The 18,330-nt window shown below is 34.9% G+C and overlaps 1 protein-coding gene and 2 long non-coding RNA genes across 7 annotated transcripts in view; 1 reads left to right on the forward strand and 2 right to left on the reverse strand.

Annotated features, from left to right (window-relative positions):
* The window catches only part of LOC138336853 (uncharacterized), an 81,372-nt gene extending 81,279 nt beyond the window's left edge, over positions 1 to 93 (reverse strand). Inside the window, exon 1 of one of the 3 annotated variants that reach the window (XR_011210477.1) lies at positions 4 to 93. This is a non-coding gene — a long non-coding RNA (uncharacterized lncRNA). The remainder of the gene's footprint in view (positions 1 to 3) is intronic. The other 2 variants (XR_011210478.1, XR_011210479.1) reach the window with 2 other exon arrangements.
* A 4,920-nt stretch (positions 94 to 5,013) lies between these two features.
* Positions 5,014 to 6,755, reverse strand: LOC138336731 (uncharacterized). 2 transcript variants are annotated; one of them, XR_011210453.1, is made up of 2 exons: positions 6,277 to 6,755; positions 5,014 to 5,509 (listed from the first exon to the last, which is right to left on the reverse strand). It is a non-coding gene; the product is annotated as an uncharacterized lncRNA (long non-coding RNA). The 2 variants fall into 2 exon arrangements; XR_011210455.1 differs by having other exon boundaries at positions 6,273 to 6,755.
* Positions 6,756 to 6,834: 79 nt separating this feature from the next.
* Positions 6,835 to 17,228, forward strand: LOC138336716 (nucleolar and coiled-body phosphoprotein 1-like). 2 transcript variants are annotated; one of them, XM_069286278.1, is made up of 7 exons: positions 6,835 to 6,990; positions 9,530 to 9,585; positions 10,197 to 10,283; positions 10,753 to 12,961; positions 14,146 to 14,217; positions 14,852 to 14,938; positions 16,597 to 17,228. In XM_069286278.1, exons 1-7 carry the CDS (start codon positions 6,880 to 6,882, stop codon positions 16,756 to 16,758), a joined length of 2,784 nt encoding a protein of 927 aa, XP_069142379.1. In that variant the 5' UTR covers positions 6,835 to 6,879; the 3' UTR covers positions 16,759 to 17,228. The 2 variants fall into 2 exon arrangements, with proteins under 2 accessions (XP_069142379.1, XP_069142372.1); XM_069286271.1 differs by having other exon boundaries at positions 10,753 to 13,258; positions 16,597 to 17,225.
* Positions 17,229 to 18,330: the final 1,102 nt, after the last annotated feature.

An 18,330-nucleotide genomic window follows, 5' to 3' on the forward strand; every position in this document is an offset into this window, starting at 1 on the left:
TACCTTTGTGTCTTCGTCCTACGCCAGTCCCTCGCTCCTACCTTTCTGTGACCAACGCAATGCCTATCTGACTCTTTGGTTGCAAGGCTCATAGCAACAAATAACAAATGCATCATGGGCAATTCATATTGTGACGTCATATGCATTAGACCTATATGACGTCACAATACCCATGCATTGTCTATCTGGTGTGTGGTAGAGCTAGTCCTAAAAATACAACTTTCGTCACTGAAATAGGCCAATCCTAAAATGTATTGATTAAAATGGATATTTGGAGTCCTAATTACGGTTTCTTTATCATAAACAGAACAAAACTACTTAGGCCTAGACCTATTAGCTGAAATCATACAGCAAAACCGATATCATAAGCATTGAGACCCTGGAATGTTCATGAAACTAGGTCAAGTTGGCATTCATAGCCGATATGAATGTCAACTGGACAGAGATAAATTCCATGTGCATATGAAATATGGTCTGGTATGAAATTAACTAGATTGTGTATTGCACTCAACCGTGCCATTTAGATTGTTTCATAAACACAAGTTTTATATTGTTTGAGAAGGATTTCTCAAAAAGACATCAATGTCCTGGTTAAGAAGCATTGACTGTCAGTTTAAATATTTATACGTGATTACGATGGTAGAAATCAAGATGAAAGTAATTGACAGTCAGACCAAAGAGAAATAATACTAACTTAAAGGCCCACTACGTTTACGGAGCAAAATTTAAAGTTAAAAAAAAAACCCATTTATACCATAAGAAAATACATATCGATTGCCTAAGATGTGGTGACAACACCAAACATATGCAAGATTCCCTGCGTAATATATGACAACTGTGGAGATTCAATTCGCTGTTTTGCCGTCTGGTGAAGTCATGGTAAACTACCGGGCGGTATTTAGGCCGACGGCGGGAAACATAAGACGACCCGCGTTATGAAATATAACATTTTATTTATTTTCATTAAATTGTTCAGAAGATGATGATAAGTGTAGTATTAACGGTGATTTAACAACTTTTGCAACTCTACAAAATTATCGGTCTAGTTTTTCCCATTTTAAAATTAAAAGCGATTCTTGAAATAACTTTTCAAACAATTAAAGAAAGACAACTCTCTCTTAGCATGAGGACAAAACGTACATTTCTCTATCATCACATAATATAATTATAGATTAACAGATGCTCCGGATTTCACCTATTAATGTAAATAATTTTTTACATGATTCTCATTAATTCGATAGTATTAGAATATAAATCATTTCAACAAACAAAGAACAGCAAAACGTTACCAGTTTTATTATAATGACAATAATATGGTGGATTCAGACACATTAAAAATAATCTAATTAGAACAGTAAAAATATTTGGAATGGATGGGACATTGGAAAAACTAGTTATGTAAAACATTTTATGTAATTAACTTACATTATATATAATAAAAATAATAAAAATACTGTAAGAGATATCTTCATATTTCCAATTGTTCTGAAATCAGAACGATTTTTTTAAGTGTTCCAGCAAAATTAAAGTAGTGTAACTTACTTACTTTTGGAGAAAATCTCTCTTTTGTGTCTCTATTTCCCTGATGCAAATTCTCACTTGGAAGGTCTTTATCACTACGGTGTTTATTCACGTTGAAAACAAGCGTTCTGACGACCTTCGCGGGTTAAGTTCATTTTACGAATTTAAAGTCAACAAAAGAAGCGGAATAATATCAAGAAACAATGCATTTTCAGCTCTAATATCGATTTTTGGCGGGCACAAAACCCGATATCGGATAATAAGAATTTCCTGTAATAGTTGCAATAGGAAAATGTTACAATTTCAGTAAATAAATGTTTAATTTCTTTCGTTTGATTCAATTTCTAAATTTGTTGACTTGATCCCCTACATTCCAGTGACGTCACGTTTAGTAGGATTGAATGAAACGGTAGTCAGTCCCGCGAAACAGTGACGTCACAATCACCATAATGACGTCGCTTACATAATTCTCACGGTAGTAAAAAGGAGTACACACTCATTCGGTTTAGTGAATGCAACTTTTCTTGAACATCAAAGAAGCGTTTCGCTTTGAGCGAAATCGTGTAAATAACAGACAATTTGCTTTTGTTTTGATTACCATCTTCTGTATGCATAATGAAAAAGTTACAGGATAAACAGAATACCCGGTCACTATCTTACAATACAAGTTTTATTTTGGTGTCGACAGGGAAAACAGAGATGACTCTGCAAAACCTCCTCATCTCATCTCATCTCAAAAACGATAGCAGCATCGATATTAATTATAGCAAAATAAAAATGTCCAACGTTGGAAATATTGCAAGTACATTCATTATTTACATACACCAGTAATTAGAATAATCATTTATTTCATCTAGACTAAATAATTTGCGAATCCCATACACCGCCTGCAAGGAGACGACCTTGGCCTATCGCTACCCACGATGCTCTCGATCAAGGTCTTATATTTTGTAACTTTTTATGGGATATTAAATCTAGATATATCTGTTTTCGACAGTTAAATTTCTATGAACATGTGTAAAACAAGCAGTCTCCACTGCTATTCCGAGGCCGTAAAATGCAATCTTGATCACCTCAGCCAAAACACAGGGGCACGCAAATTATGACAGAAACGTTTACTAGTAATTTGATACGTATGTCATTTAAAAGTATTGGAGACCTTTTGATATGCACGTGTATATATCATGATCGACGTTTCAAGTGGCTGCCCATATTATTTTTTGTGAAAAATGAATTATATATATTATATATATGTTATAAAATTTGGTTAGCTTTTTTATTGTCATTATTGTTATATACACTGTATGTGATATTTAAACGAAAACACATATTTTACCTCAGAAGCCAATTATATATATAATATAAGTATCGGTTAGCTTGTAATATATATATATATAAGAAATATACTAAGGCCAGGGAGAATGGAAACACAGTCATAATTCCTAATTTAGAGACATATTTTTATCAAAACTAGATCTATTTAAGTGTATTATTATTACACGTTATTTTGCATACTGTATTTATTACATGCTCCGATAGCTCTGCGCTACGGAGGCGAATTTTTTATAAAAAAAAAAAAAGAATAAAAAAAATCACACAAAAGTGTACTGCATTAAGGGCATTATTGGAATTTTATATAACTGATATAACCAGAAACATATATACATATACGTATTATATATATTTCTGATATAACATATATATATATATATATAGCAGACTTTAGATAGTTAAAGTGAATAGTCGGGCAAAGGAAACCAGTCTAAATGCGTTCTTTGGCCTTCCAAAAGTCATTGTATACCATAATGATGGTCAAGTTCTGCTTACGATGTCCAGTTTTGACCATTGAAATTTTGGGGAAGCCCCGTGTAAATTTAGCACAGTTCTAAATATAAATTTTCCAAACTCTTTGAAAACGAGGCTGCGTGGAAATGTCAACATGGACATGTGTTTCTCAGTCGTGTCGGTTTCGTTTCGTGTGATAAACCACTAATGCGGTATGCAAATTGTTGTTTTGAGATGATACATTTGATGCAAATGAAGTATTCTTACATTAATGACAATGCTTTGTAATCATTTTTCGATAAAAGCATCTTGTACATGGAAATCGACACAAATATTCGGCCGATGCAGAGATGGGGCCCCGGCAAGGGGCAATTATTTCAGCATAGCATTCGTCGTATTTTACATCAACCGAATCATGAAGGTTAAATACAAATAATCGTAACATAATTTCCCATTTAAAACCACACGAAAGTGTTCCATAGAACGTCCATGCATGTAGCTGTCAAAGATGTGAAAATAAATTAGCTCATACATAGATATTTTACAAGTACAATATATGTGTTCAATTATTCGTGTAGTTTTTTGCAGAGATTTAATTAAATTATCTATGTCTCTGTTTGTTTTTTTTTTTTTTTGTAAACAATATTTGAGTTCTGGAGAGAGATGACATGAATGTCCAGCTGGAAGGAAAGAAAATTTTATGATGTATATGTATCGTACAATGTATATATGTAAACGTATATTCCATGTAGCTGCTATAGAATTACAACTAGGAAATTCTCTCAAACATTGATAATATTTAATTCTTCACATTCATGTAGGCCTATGCTGTGAGAATTAACACATCATATATATTTCCAGAAAACATATAGGCCTACATGTATGTTACTTTCCTTTTCTGTTGTTTCCTGTTCTTTTTTGTGCTCTGGAGAAAAAGATGATTGAGTTGAAGAAAAGTAATTAATTAAGAGAAATGTGTACCACAGTACTTTGTCTGTAGCCGAGGGGTTCTATACTGTTTTAATAGTCCAGTAATTAATAATTAAATTGAAAATTTCAAAATTAAGATGAAATTGTAAATTCCATTTTTGAATGAAGTGGTTCCCTGAATGAAGTGGTTCCCCTCCTTTGAGAGTACACAGTGTGTATACCCTTTTTGGTTTTTAGGAATAATACCTGAATAGGAACCTGAAATAACATGACAATCAATCAGGTATGTGTGTGTTGGGGGGTGGGGGTGGGGGGGCTAAAAGACAGAAGAATCATGAGGTTGGGAAGTTGTAACTTGAGTGGGGGGTTGAAATATAGAAGAAATAGCTACAGATAACTGGAAGTGGAAGGGTGCTTTATCATTGATCTGGTCATTGCATATTTGGGGTTTACATGGCTTTTTTTTGGTTATTTAGTCTCATTGATTTTGGAGCAACTTTGAATCCATATGGTACTGTATATCTTTCTTTTTTACATGTGTAGCTATTTCTTCTGTATTTCACCCTCCGCCCAAGTCACAACTTCCCAATAGGTACCACTTTTTTGTTTAGAACTCAAATCAAAGACAGATGTACATAGTACTACATACTACATTTTAGTCTATGTGTTTGTAATCACTGTTACTACAGTATTAATACATAAATGGTCTATGTACAAGTTACACATAGACAATAAATGTGAAATTTGGTTCAGACAAAAAGATTTTTAACATTTCAGATAACTTGCTAGTTTTATGGTTTTATTTATATGTTGAGTCTACTCTCTTGTAAAGTAGAATTTAGAAATCCTAAGACAATGTTATCTATATTGCTATATGTAAAAAAAAATCCTTATATTTTAAAAGTAATTGAAAAGCTATCTCACAAGCCCTGACAAACAAATGGGCAGGCATATGGATGCAAGAATTATAATCACTGGATCTAGAGGACTAATATAAACAAATATTTCTACAAAGTTAAACAATGAAAAAGTATTGCATCATAATTTTATTTAATGATTACAGTTGAAAGGAACATTTAATAAATTAATACTGTTTAAATGTTCTGTTCATGATCTTCTAGGTCCATATTGGAAAAGTTTACTTTCAAGAGCACTCAAATCAACATTCTTCAGTCTTCATATGATGCTAATTGTATGTATATGTATACATACACTTGTATACAGGTCCAAGGGATGAACTTTCTGTATTCATGTCACTATGCATGCATGGTGCCTGAAAAAAAGAACCAGCAATTTTTTATACTGTTGAATATGACAAAAATTGAAATGATCAATTTCAAATATATATAAATGAATAAATGTAGGTTCATTCTACAGGTTTTTTTTATTTTAGAGAAAACATTTTATAAGTTGTGAATGTGTCACTGATGCATTTGATAGAATCAAATATTGTTTCAAAAAAGATACAAAATTCATTATCTATAGTTCCAACAAAAATTCAGAATAATTATAAATGATACATGGCTGCAGTACATTTCAACTCTGTAAAGTTTGTCATATACACATGAACCAGGTACAGTTGTAATAAATATACAAACACTATTTATTATTATGACCAGAAATAATATTGTATGTGTCCTCCAAATATATCTAAAGAACAAGCTAAAACCTACATGTACATATATGTGTATATCAGAACATATACAATACAATTTTACCAATTAACCTACAATGTAAATCCTATATACAATGTATGTGTATAACACTACCAGAACATGTACAGAACAAAAATTTACAAATTAAAAATCTATAAATATATACATGTACATCAGAACTGTATGAATTGACCGGTAGCATACAGGGCATTCATTACCGGTACCCCTAAAGAGGCCCCACTAAAGAACCGCTATTTACCCCAGGGTTACGTTTTACGCGATTGGGGAACAGGTATGAAACATGTGACCATATGTGACCACTCATTTATGAAAAAATACTGCTAGGGACTATTTACATAATAATCAAATACGAAGACTCACTCACAATCAGCTGAGCAGGGAGTACCGGGTACGTAGTAGGCCTAGGTACGTAACTGTTACAGTAGCGGTCCGGAGCCGCGTGCTCGTTTGAACTGTTCTCTTCACTATAACAAGTTGTATTAACACTCTCCATGCGTCGTAATGTTTACCGAGTCAGTTGTTGGGATTGTCGCTGCTCCATTGCCTTTCCTTTCGCATTTTAGGTGTGTCAGTTGGTTGTTTTGGCGGAAACATTTTGGTTCAAAACTACGGTAGCCATGTTTTGTTTACTACGGAGAGTGGTGGGTGTTGCGCATGCGTTAAGATTGAACTGCACTCTTAGCCGTCCGGGAGGACTTTTAGGATTCCCATAGATATTATTATTTTCTTCGCATGTACAGCGATTTTGACGGAAAGTTTTATTTTTCTAATTCATAAGAAATTATACCGGATATATTAATACCATTTTTACCGATTTTACAGTCACTTGCCCGACTATTCGCTTTAAACAGTGCGTTTCAAATCAAAGAAAAAAAACCTTCGAGGGCCTCACCAACTAATTTCAAGCGTCTTCGTAACGTGGATTTTAGCACACGCGTCACTTCCTGTCCTTTTTTCGCGTGTTGCAATGGCTTCTGGTGGTGAACCTGGGTCTGCGGCTTTATTGCCGATGGTATACGAATATCTTAAATCAACATGCAAAGATGTTGCGGAAAATTTGAAGAAGAAACTTAAAGTTGTAAGTTTTCGTATAATTTCAATAGCCACGATCTGTATTTTAATCATTAACTCCCATGATAATTGGTGGTTTTGTGGTAAACAGACGAGCACGTGGCTTTGGCCTCACAATAGAAGAATCGGTATTCAACAAAAATAATGGCGTAATTTTTGTTAACGACTTAAACGTTCATGGAACATAGTCCATAGGTCCATTACAAAAATAACTTCATTCAAATAAGACAATAGATGTGTCATTTGAATAAGAATGGTGGGCGTGCTAGCCTAATGGGCATATTCATCTCCATGTGTCGGGCCATTCTTCGTGTATTTCTTTAAAACAAACATTGAGTACTTGATTCTGTTCAGACTCCATATTGTGTTATACCGCCCTGGTAGAATCTAATTAATTGCCAATCAATAACCTCTGGCCTTAGATGTGTAGCGGGTGGAATGTGTTCAATAAACGACAAACCTGCTGGGTTCAGATTCTTTCACGTTTATTCCATTTTTAAAAAGACATTCTGTAAATATAATAAAAAGTTAGAATATTCAACTCTCATTTATCAAAAACATATATCATTCATTCAACAACGAATCACGAGAATAACTTTCAAAGATAAACTTTACATTTCACACATTACTGAAAACTTATTATTGCAAACATAGATACGATATATAAAAGTAAAAACACACACTTACAATACATACACTTACAATACATATATACTACAATGTATACTCCATATGTCATGAATACAGTCAATCGTAAGGCAACAGATTAAACTAGAATATAAAAGAACACACAATTCTTACTTCATTTCAGATACATGTAACTTATACATTTTACAAACTTTACAATTACAATAATCGGATCACATGTATACAATACATGTTTATCCGTATAGATTTCATATTTTAAAAATATCTAAATTATAATAATCACATTCAAACCATTTTCATACTCGGAGAATAGAATAATGTATTAACCAAGATAAAGAACAAATAATAGAACAACCGAAAAGCAAGACTTACCCAACTGAATGAATTTCCGGACCAAGCAATAGACACGTCCAACCAAGAACAGGGAAGAAATTCAAATCTCCGGAAATACAAAAAGATATATAGCAAATACGTTTAACTGACAAAATTGACCAATCAAACAACTTTGTCAATGTCCGTAACAGTCATATGTCCTGTCCGTCATAAAAGTCCATCAGTGAACACTACTAACGGGTACACAAATATATACGTACATACACATATAGACAAACGCAGCGCTCGCGAATATATACGTTATATTACTCACGCGAGTAAAAAACAGCACGGCATAGATACTTATTAATATTATTTTTAATTACAAATTATATATTTGTAAATATTGAAACATCTTTCAAATACACTTTTATACCACTTTTATTTATTACATAAATTCACATAAAATATGACCCTACTACACATGAACCAGGGTTGTTACTCACATAACGTAAGAGTCAATTGGTCAGCTGATTTCTAATTCAATGTTATTTTGCTGAATGTCAACTGTCATTTCCCTAGACTTATTTCTTTGAAGGCGGCGGAAAATATGATGATCACAGTCACAACGACGTTAGATGAAGGCGGCGGGAAAATATGATAATGCTCTCACAGTTTAGGTATTAATTATCCTATTTATATAGTAAAACCATAATTTGAGGCCTCAAAAATAGTATTTTCCCAAATTAAGTATGATGCATGATATCAGTAACATTTTAACCTAATTTTAAATATGGCGCAGAGATTTCATTATCAGGTGGTACCTGGTACTTTTTGGCGACTAAACCTGGCTGTGGTACTAGATATAACATAGAGATAGTATAGAAAAGAAACCCCTGAAATTGTAATTGTACCGCCTCTCTTGAATGATAATGAAACCCCTGGGGCAGCTTGGTTACTACAAAAAAAAACAAATGACTATTTACATGTAATATTATTGTTACAACAATCCAAACTTTGAAAATGTAACCCTCAGCATTGGGTAAATCGTCTATCGGAAGTTAGAGGTTAGACATGACGTAATGTTTCAAAAGTCTATTGTTGTGCTTTACCTCTAACAAAGTTGATAATCTTCCGTATGCTTCAGTAGTTGATCTAGGTGGTGTTTGTCAGAATTGCTAGATTTCATCGGCTGTCTGATTGGCTGTTGATTAACTTTTGTTCTTCAAAGATGGCTACCGAAGCATTGATTCTCATGATCAGACGTGTCTAACATAACTAGGGATATAGCATAGTTGATGTTAAGTGAGTGTCATATTTTCTTTTAAATAACAATAGAAATATTTGTCTCCAAATCATCCGATAGAACTCCCACAATTACTATCATCAGATTTGCACTACATTCTGTGGCTTTTCAAGAGCAGTAGGTAGCTAACCATAAACAGTCTATCGGTCAGATTTTGAATCTGTGATTATGGTTAGTTTTGGCAGTCTAATTATAGTAGGATTATTGATTTGTATGTCTATATTAATACATTAATATTGTTTGTGAATTTGTTTATTTGTGTTTTGTCCCTTTTTTCCAGAATCCACCTGAAAGTGGCTCTCCTAAACTTCAAGAAATCTACAGTCATTGGAATCAGTAAGTTTTTGGCAGACTATATCTATTTAGTCAACATTTTAAGCATATTTGAATTGGAAACATACAGAACAGGGTTTTTTTATCTTTAAACTCATATTATATTAGAAGAGTCACTAAAGTGCCCCAAAGCAAGCACTCTGAGTAACATGTAGTTTTGACTTTGAATGATGGCCCCAAGGATGGTGTGTAGAAACAGAAAAACAGTGAAAACCCAAAACATTCAAAGTGAATACTGTCCTATTATAAAACTGGATCAGTGAAAACCCAAAACATTCAAAGTGAATACTGTCCTATTATAAAACTGGATCAGTGAAAACCCAAAACATTCAAAGTGAATACTGTCCTATTATAAAACTGGATCAGTGAAAACCCAAAACATTCAAAGTGAATACTGTCCTATTATAAAATCAGTCGATAAATACAGATTTAGAAGTATTATCTCCATACTTTGTTTTTAACACAACTGTGCCAAACATTAACGTTAGATTTAGATAATATTCATATTGTAATATTCTGTTAGTTGTTTCATGATTTTTATTTAGTAATATTTCATTAAAACTATGAATTTAGTACAAGAAATACTGTTTTGAAAATGTGTTGATTGATTGCAGAACTGGGGGGAAAAGAAAGCAGGTTGGTTCAGGTGGAGGAGTAGCAAAGAAACTGAAAACCGCAGACTCCAGCAGTGAGGACTCAAGGTAGGAATTAGATGTTACCTTTGTCAAGATAAAATGCCCATAAGAATTAACAGGGGTTCACAAAGCCGACAAAAATGTTTTGTCTAAAAATCTCATTCTGTTATTGTTTATTCTTCAAGTGGTGTTTGAATTCCCCTGTAATTGCAATGTAGTTTTGCCATACAACTGGGGCTTTTTACTGTTGGCTGTTGAACAGTTTGAGATTGTATTCCGAATACATTGATCTAGCTTTTGCTGCAGGTAATACAGTATCAAGTTGTCTCTATAATAAAAGCATTTCAAAACTAGTCTAAGTTTATTTATAATACCTTTTTAATTATATATGTGTTGCCATAATATGGTAGCTTTAAAATTCGTCTAATATGATGAAATCAAAAACTAGTGTAGGTAAACTGAATTCCAGAAATATTTGAATAATTAATGTTAAAGATAGTAAAAAGTTTAAATAATTACTTTTGTTTCATTGCAGTGATTCTGACTCGGATGATGATCCAAAGACAGTTAAGCCTAAAGCCATGTATGGCAATGTTCCACCACCATCAAGCCTGACCTCTCCATCAGGGGATGCAACAAAAGCACCTAAAAAACGACCTGCTAAGGACAGCAGTAGTTCAGACAGTTCTAGTTCTGACAGCTCAGATGACGACAAGAAGAAGAAAAAACCAGCAGCAGCTAAACCTTCAGCAGTTAAGCCTACTCCAAGTAAAAAAGCTAAGCAGGAGTCATCAAGTTCCAGCTCAGACTCCAGCTCGGATGAAGAGGATACCAAAGCAGTAAAAAAGGCAAAGACTGCATCTACACCTGTTTCTAAAGGGAAATCTGTAGCCAAGAAGAATGACAGCAGTGACAGTGATTCAGAGTCGAGCTCCTCAGATGAAAAGAGCAAGAAGGTGAAGAAAACCAAACTAACTGGGGCTAAGACAGTGCAGAAGAAGAAAACAGATAGCAGCAGTGATGACTCCAGTGATTCCAGTTCTGATGAAGATACTAAACCAGCTGTAAAGGCCAAGCCTGCTACCAAAGCTACACCCTCTAAGGCTGCCGTCCCAGCAAAGAAAGCCAACAGTGACAGCAGTGATTCAAGCAGTGATTCTTCAGATTCCGACAGTGATACACAGAAAAAGACAAAGACTGCTACGAAACCTGCAGCACCAGCCTTGAAGAAAGTTCCTGCAAAGAAAGCTGGTTCCAGCTCAAGCGACTCCAGTTCAGAAGATGAAAAACCCAGTAAAAAACCTACAACTGCAGCTAAAGCAATACCAGCAAAGAAAAAGGATGATAGTAGCAGTAGTGATTCAAGTGACTCTAGCTCTAACGAGGATGAAAAGTCTAAAGCTAAAGCGACGCCTGCTAAAAAGGCAACCCCAGCTAAAGCAACACCAGCAAAGAAAAAGGACGATAGTAGCAGTAGTGATTCAAGTGACTCTAGCTCAGACGAGGATGAAAAGTCAAAAGCTAAAGTGACGCCTGCTAAAAAGGCCACCCCAGCTAGAGCAACACCAGCAAAGAAAAAGGACGATAGTAGCAGTAGTGATTCAAGTGACTCCAGCTCAGACGAGGATGAAAAGTCTAAAGCTAAAGTGACGCCTGCTAAAAAGGCAACCCCAGCTAAAGCAACACCAGCAAAGAAAAAGGACGATAGTAGTAGTAGTGATTCAAGTGACTCTAGCTCAGACAAGGATGAAAAGTCTAAAGCTAAAGTGACGCCTGCTAAAAAGGCCACCCCAGCTAAAGCAACACCAGCAAAGAAAAAGGACGTTAGTAGTAGTAGTGATTCAAGTGATTCTAGCTCGGACGAGGATGAAAAGTCTAAAGCTAAAGTGACGCCTGCTAAAAAGGCCACCCCAGCTAAAGCAACACCAGCAAAGAAAAAGGACGATAGTAGTAGTAGTGATTCAAGTGACTCAAGCTCAGATGAGGATGAAAAGTCAAAAGCTAAAGTGACACCTGCTAAAAAGGCCACCCCAGCTAAAGCAACACCAGCAAAGAAAAAGGACGATAGTAGTAGTAGTGATTCAAGTGACTCCAGCTCGGACGAGGATGAAAAGTCAAAAGCTAAAGTGACGCCTGCTAAAAAGGCCACCCCAGCTAAAGCAACACCAGCAAAGAAAAAGGACGATAGTAGTAGTAGTGATTCAAGTGACTCCAGCTCTGACGAGGATGAAAAGTCTAAAGCTAAAGTGACGCCTGCTAAAAAGGCCACCCCAGCTAAAGCAACACCAGCAAAGAAAAAGGACGATAGTAGTAGTAGTGATTCAAGTAACTCCAGCTCGGACGAGGATGAAAAGTCTAAAGCTAAAGTGACGCCTGCTAAAAAGGCCACCCCAGCTAAAGCAACACCAGCAAAGAAAAAGGACGTTAGTAGTAGTAGTGATTCAAGTGACTCTAGCTCTGACGAGGATGAAAAGTCTAAAGCTAAAGTGACGCCTGCTAAAAAGGCCACCCCAGCTAAAGCAACACCAGCAAAGAAAAAGGACGTTAGTAGTAGTAGTGATTCAAGTGACTCCAGCTCCGACGAGGATGAAAAGTCTAAAGCTAAAGTGACGCCTGCTAAAAAGGCCACCCCAGCTAAAGCAACACCAGCAAAGAAAAAGGACGATAGTAGTAGTAATGATTCAAGTGATTCTAGCTCGGACGAGGAGACAACAACAAAAACAAAACCAGTTACACCATCAAGTGTAAGTAAAGTGTCTCAAAAGAAATCACAAGATTCTAGTAGTTCAAGTGACTCGGACTCTTCAGATGATGAATCTACAAAAAAAGTTACTAAACCTACACCTAAATCTCTGAATGTATCTAAAATTAAGAAAGATGATTCTTCATCAGATTCAGACAGTTCTGATTCTGACAGTTCTGAATCTGAAAACGAAACACAAAAACGTCCAGCAACTTCGACCCCGGCTGTGACAAAGAAAGACAAAGATGATGAGTCCGATCATGATTCTGGCGTGTCCTCCAATGGCGACAATAAAAAGGTGAATACCTTGTCTGATGTATGGAGTAGTAGCCTAACCTGATAGATTTATGATATTCAAATTAATCTAAAGGTGACAATAACACTGTAGTTGCTATATGTAGTTTGATATAATTATATTATTTCTTTGTCTTAACTACATTTAAATTTGTTCTTAAAACACATGTTCTCTTTTTACTAACACAAAAATATGCATGATGTATATATATATATATTAGGAGTGTCACGGTCAACCGAAATATGTAACTGAATGGTACAGCTTTGTTTTGGCTTGGTTCATTAAAAATTTAAATGTCTTCTATTACCTGTAATTTAGGCATATAAGTTTGATTGCTGATTATTTCATTGAAAACACAGCAAAATTGTTAGACAGAGTCCTGGGAAATACAACACCTGTTGACCAACATATTTGTAACACGTATGCAAGTTTGCAGTCATTCAGAAGATGTCTGTTTTTTCACTGTCTGTGGACATTTCTTGTACATACATAATATTTAAATACTTTAGTTAAGGCTTGTTTTGACTGGTGGAAAGATACACTAACATATCTAACAATTTCTCATCATTTATCAAGTTAAATGCATGCATTCACAATAAAATTATGTATCATGATACAAGTAATTGTAGTTTTTGCATTCACAATGTCACAATTGGGCATTTTTTGGACTAGCCTTTCATAAAAAGGTATTGCATTAAGTAATTATAAGCCTCAATTTGCAAAATTTGCATTTAATTTGAGGTCAGTGAAGTTGAGGCCTCAAAAAGGAAGAGGGGCACTTATAGGGATGAGGTCCTTAATTTGTCAAATACTGTAGCAATATAATTTCATCCTACAAATAAATGTTAGCAGGTACACCATACTAAAAATAGATGCTGTATTGTTTCCAGGGCTCACCTATTGGAGACACTCTCACCACTCCAAAAGTTCAAGATGTCCAGAAAAAAACTCCAAAAAGTAATGTAAGTAAATTGTCATGTAGTACAGTAATTGATTTATAGGTTCTAGATGAATCATTTACATTCACTGTAGAAAAACAGGCCCATTTAAATATTATTAAAATACAACATGATGTTGGCACTAAATGGTAAATTGATTATGTTGTGATTGGAAGTGCATAGATAGAGGTTATCATGGAGGGGAGGGGGGTGTACTGGAATCGGGTTGTCTGTAGACACAACTTTGTCCAGGGAACGCCTCCTAAACTACATGACAGATTTTGATAAAATTGGGTTTACAGAACCCCGATATAGAGGAGAGTTACTAGTAAGTAAACTATATAGTGTTGTGCAATGTCCCCTATCAATGGAGTTATTACTATATTTGTGCAGCAGGGGGTATTAGTCGTCCACTCTGGTGACAGTTCTGTAAGGTTTGAATTTGTTTTACATTACTATCTTTATATTGTTCAACGTCTTGGCCATCGTCATACAATTAAAAATCTTTTTGTATGTTAACAGAACTGGTGCTGACTGTATAGTGCTACCTTACTGAAATATACACAGCACACTGCCAAGACATTTAGATAGGAACCCTGACATACTGATTATATCAGTATAACTTTGTATTAATGATTACTTGGTTTTTATTTTTCAGAAAACACCCAACACTCCTTTCCGTCGTGTGAAATCAGAGGACATTACCATTGATGCACGTTTGGGAGACAATTCATTTGAAGCCAAGGTGAGTTTGCAGAATATTTTTCAAGCTATCAAGATTTCATTCTGTGAATTATTCAAGTATTTAGATAAATCAACATGTGACGGAACTTTTAACATACTAGAATATTAATTGGCTTTATCAAAATTCAATTCCTTTTTGACTTAAAGGGACAATTCAGTCTAAGAGAACATTAAAATTTGTATATATATCAGATAAAACAACTTCTAATGGAAATTACATCAGTCAGTGTTACTGTGATATGCCTGAAACGCCTATGGTGGTGACACGTGTGTGAAATATTCAAACTTGCTCGCTGTCCGCCATTACACACTGTGGTCAAACTTCTTGTATGCCGAACCCTGTCCCTTGCTCGTAAAGTAATGCAACTTTTGGCTAGAACTGCTCAAATCGCTCTGACAGTAGTGTGTTTACCTTATTAGGTGAATTGTCTTGCCTAAAAATCATTTTATCACCTTCTCAGTGGTTATGTAGTTCATTTGTTTAACGTGCGTGACTTTGGCTCGGGTATGGGGACAGAGTTAATATTGTACCTGCTTAATCGTATTGATCAACGATTTGATATTTCAACGATATTAATTAAAATACTTAACAATGTTGTGGAATTTGTCAATGTTTTACGTTATATGTTTCATAAGAAATGTAGAACAATACATTTATGCTATAGTTTGCTTATTGGTTATGTAAAAGAATTTGCCTGAGTGAATTGTCTCTTTAATAAACTTGTATAAAAAAAAATTGAGGTTAAAAGTGATAGCAGCCATTGATAGCATGATGAACATCTTTCGGGTCTGAGAACAATGAAGACAAACTCTACCCAAGAAATTCTGAAAATCTATGATGGCTGCTTGGGTTTATCTTTTGTGATTTAGGCGTCCAGCTCTTTTACACTACCATTAGTATTAGCAGATCTTTTTGTAGTATTGCCAAATTATGACTCTTGTATTTTGTAAGAAGTGAGTTTCTCAAAGTTAATTGAATAGAAAGGAATCAACAAGTTAACAGAAATTTATGAAGGACAAAAGATTCTCAGTAAAATTTGTAAAGTTTCTTGGATATCCTAAACTTTGTTTATTGCATTGATTAATTATAATATGCATTAAGTGTGAATTATGCATGCTTTTCAGCCTTACACAAAATATTACTTTAAAAAAGATGACTACTGATACTTATCAAACGTCATTAGAAAAATCAACGTGTGATGGAACTTATAATATACGGGAAATTCAGTTACTTTTTTGCAAAGCAATGAAAAGATGGTTAAAATGATAGCAGCCATTGATAGCATGATGAACATCTTTCGGGTCTGAGAACAATGAAGACAAACTCTACCCAACAAATTCTGAAATCTATGATGGCTGCTTGGGTTTATCTTTTGTAATGTAGGTGTCCAGCTCTTATACACTACCATTAGTAATGGCTGATCTTTTTGTAGTATTGCCAAATTATGATTCGTGTATTTTATTAAGAAGTGGGTTTCTTACAGTTAATAATTTAATTTATTTAAATAAAATTGAATAGAAAGGAATGAACAAGTTAAACAGAAATTTATGAAGGGCAAGTTTCTCAGTAAAATTTGTATACTTTGATATCCAAAAGTTTGTTTATTACATTGATAAATCATCTGATGCTGACCTCTTTGATGTTATCTTTTTAAACAGTCTGGTGCTCAGGGCTCATGGGGAGAACGTGCCAACAAGGACCTCAAGTTTACCAAGGGTAAATCTTTCCGACACGAAAAGACCAAGAAGAAGCGTGGAAGTTACAGAGGAGGGGCTATTGACATGTCGACTCACTCCATCAAATTTGAGGACAGTGACTAAATCGTCACCACATAGGGACTACGGGACTATAGACATAATACAACATAGGGACTATGGGACTATAGACATAATACAACATAGGGACTACGGGACTATAGACATAATACAACATAGGGACTACGGGACTATAGACATAATACAACATAGGGACTATGGGACTATAGACATAATACAACATAGGGACTATGGGACTATAGACATAATACAACATAGGGACTATGGGACTATAGACATAATACAACATAGGGACTACGGGACTATAGACATAATACAACATAGGGACTACGGGACTATAGACATAATACAACATAGGGACTATGGGACTATAGACATAATACAACATAGGGACTATGGGACTATAGACATAATACAACATAGGGACTACGGGACTATAGACATAATACAACATAGGGACTACGGGACTATAGACATAATACAACATAGGGACTATGGGACTATAGACATAATACAACATAGGGACTATGGGACTATAGACATAATACAACATAGGGACTATGGGACTATAGACATAATACAACATAGGGACTATGGGACTATAGACATAATACAACATAGGGACTATGGGACTATAGACATAATACAACATAGGGACTACGGGACTATAGACATAATACAACATAGGGACTATGGGACTATAGACATAATACAACATAGGGACTACGGGACTATAGACATAATACAACATAGGGACTACGGGACTATAGACATAATACAACATAGGGACTACGGGACTATAGACATAATACAACATAGGGACTACGGGACTATAGACATAATACAACATAGGACTAGGACTATAGACATAATACAACATAGGGACTATGGGACTATAGACATAATACAACATAGGGACTACGGGACTATAGACATAATACAACATAGGGACTACGGGACTATAGACATAATACAACATAGGGACTAGGGACTATAGACATAATACAACATAGGGACTATGGGACTATAGACATAATACAACATAGGGACTATGGGACTATAGACATAATACAACATAGGGATAGGGGACAATAAATAGGGACTATAGACTATAGACATAATACAACATAGGGACTATGGGACTATAGACATAATACAACATAGGGACTATGGGACTATAGACATAATACAACATAGGGACTAGGGACTATAGACATAATACAACATAGGGACTAGGGACTATAGACATAATACAACATAGGGACTACGGGACTATAGACATAATACAACATAGGGACTACGGGACTATAGACATAATACAACATAGGGACTATGGGACTATAGACATAATACAACATAGGGACTACGGGACTATAGACATAATACAACATAGGGACTACGGGACTATAGACATAATACAACATAGGGACTACGGGACTATAGACATAATACAACATAGGGACTATGGGACTATAGACATAATACAACATAGGGACTATGGGACTATAGACATAATACAACATAGGGACTATGGGACTATAGACATAATACAACATAGGGACTATGGGACTATAGACATAATACAATCATACAAGAACAGTGTTATCTTTCAAAACT

The sequence above is a fragment of the Argopecten irradians genome, chromosome 1 (genome assembly GCF_041381155.1).
Source record: "Argopecten irradians isolate NY chromosome 1, Ai_NY, whole genome shotgun sequence".
Lineage (NCBI taxonomy): Eukaryota > Metazoa > Mollusca > Bivalvia > Pectinida > Pectinidae > Argopecten > Argopecten irradians.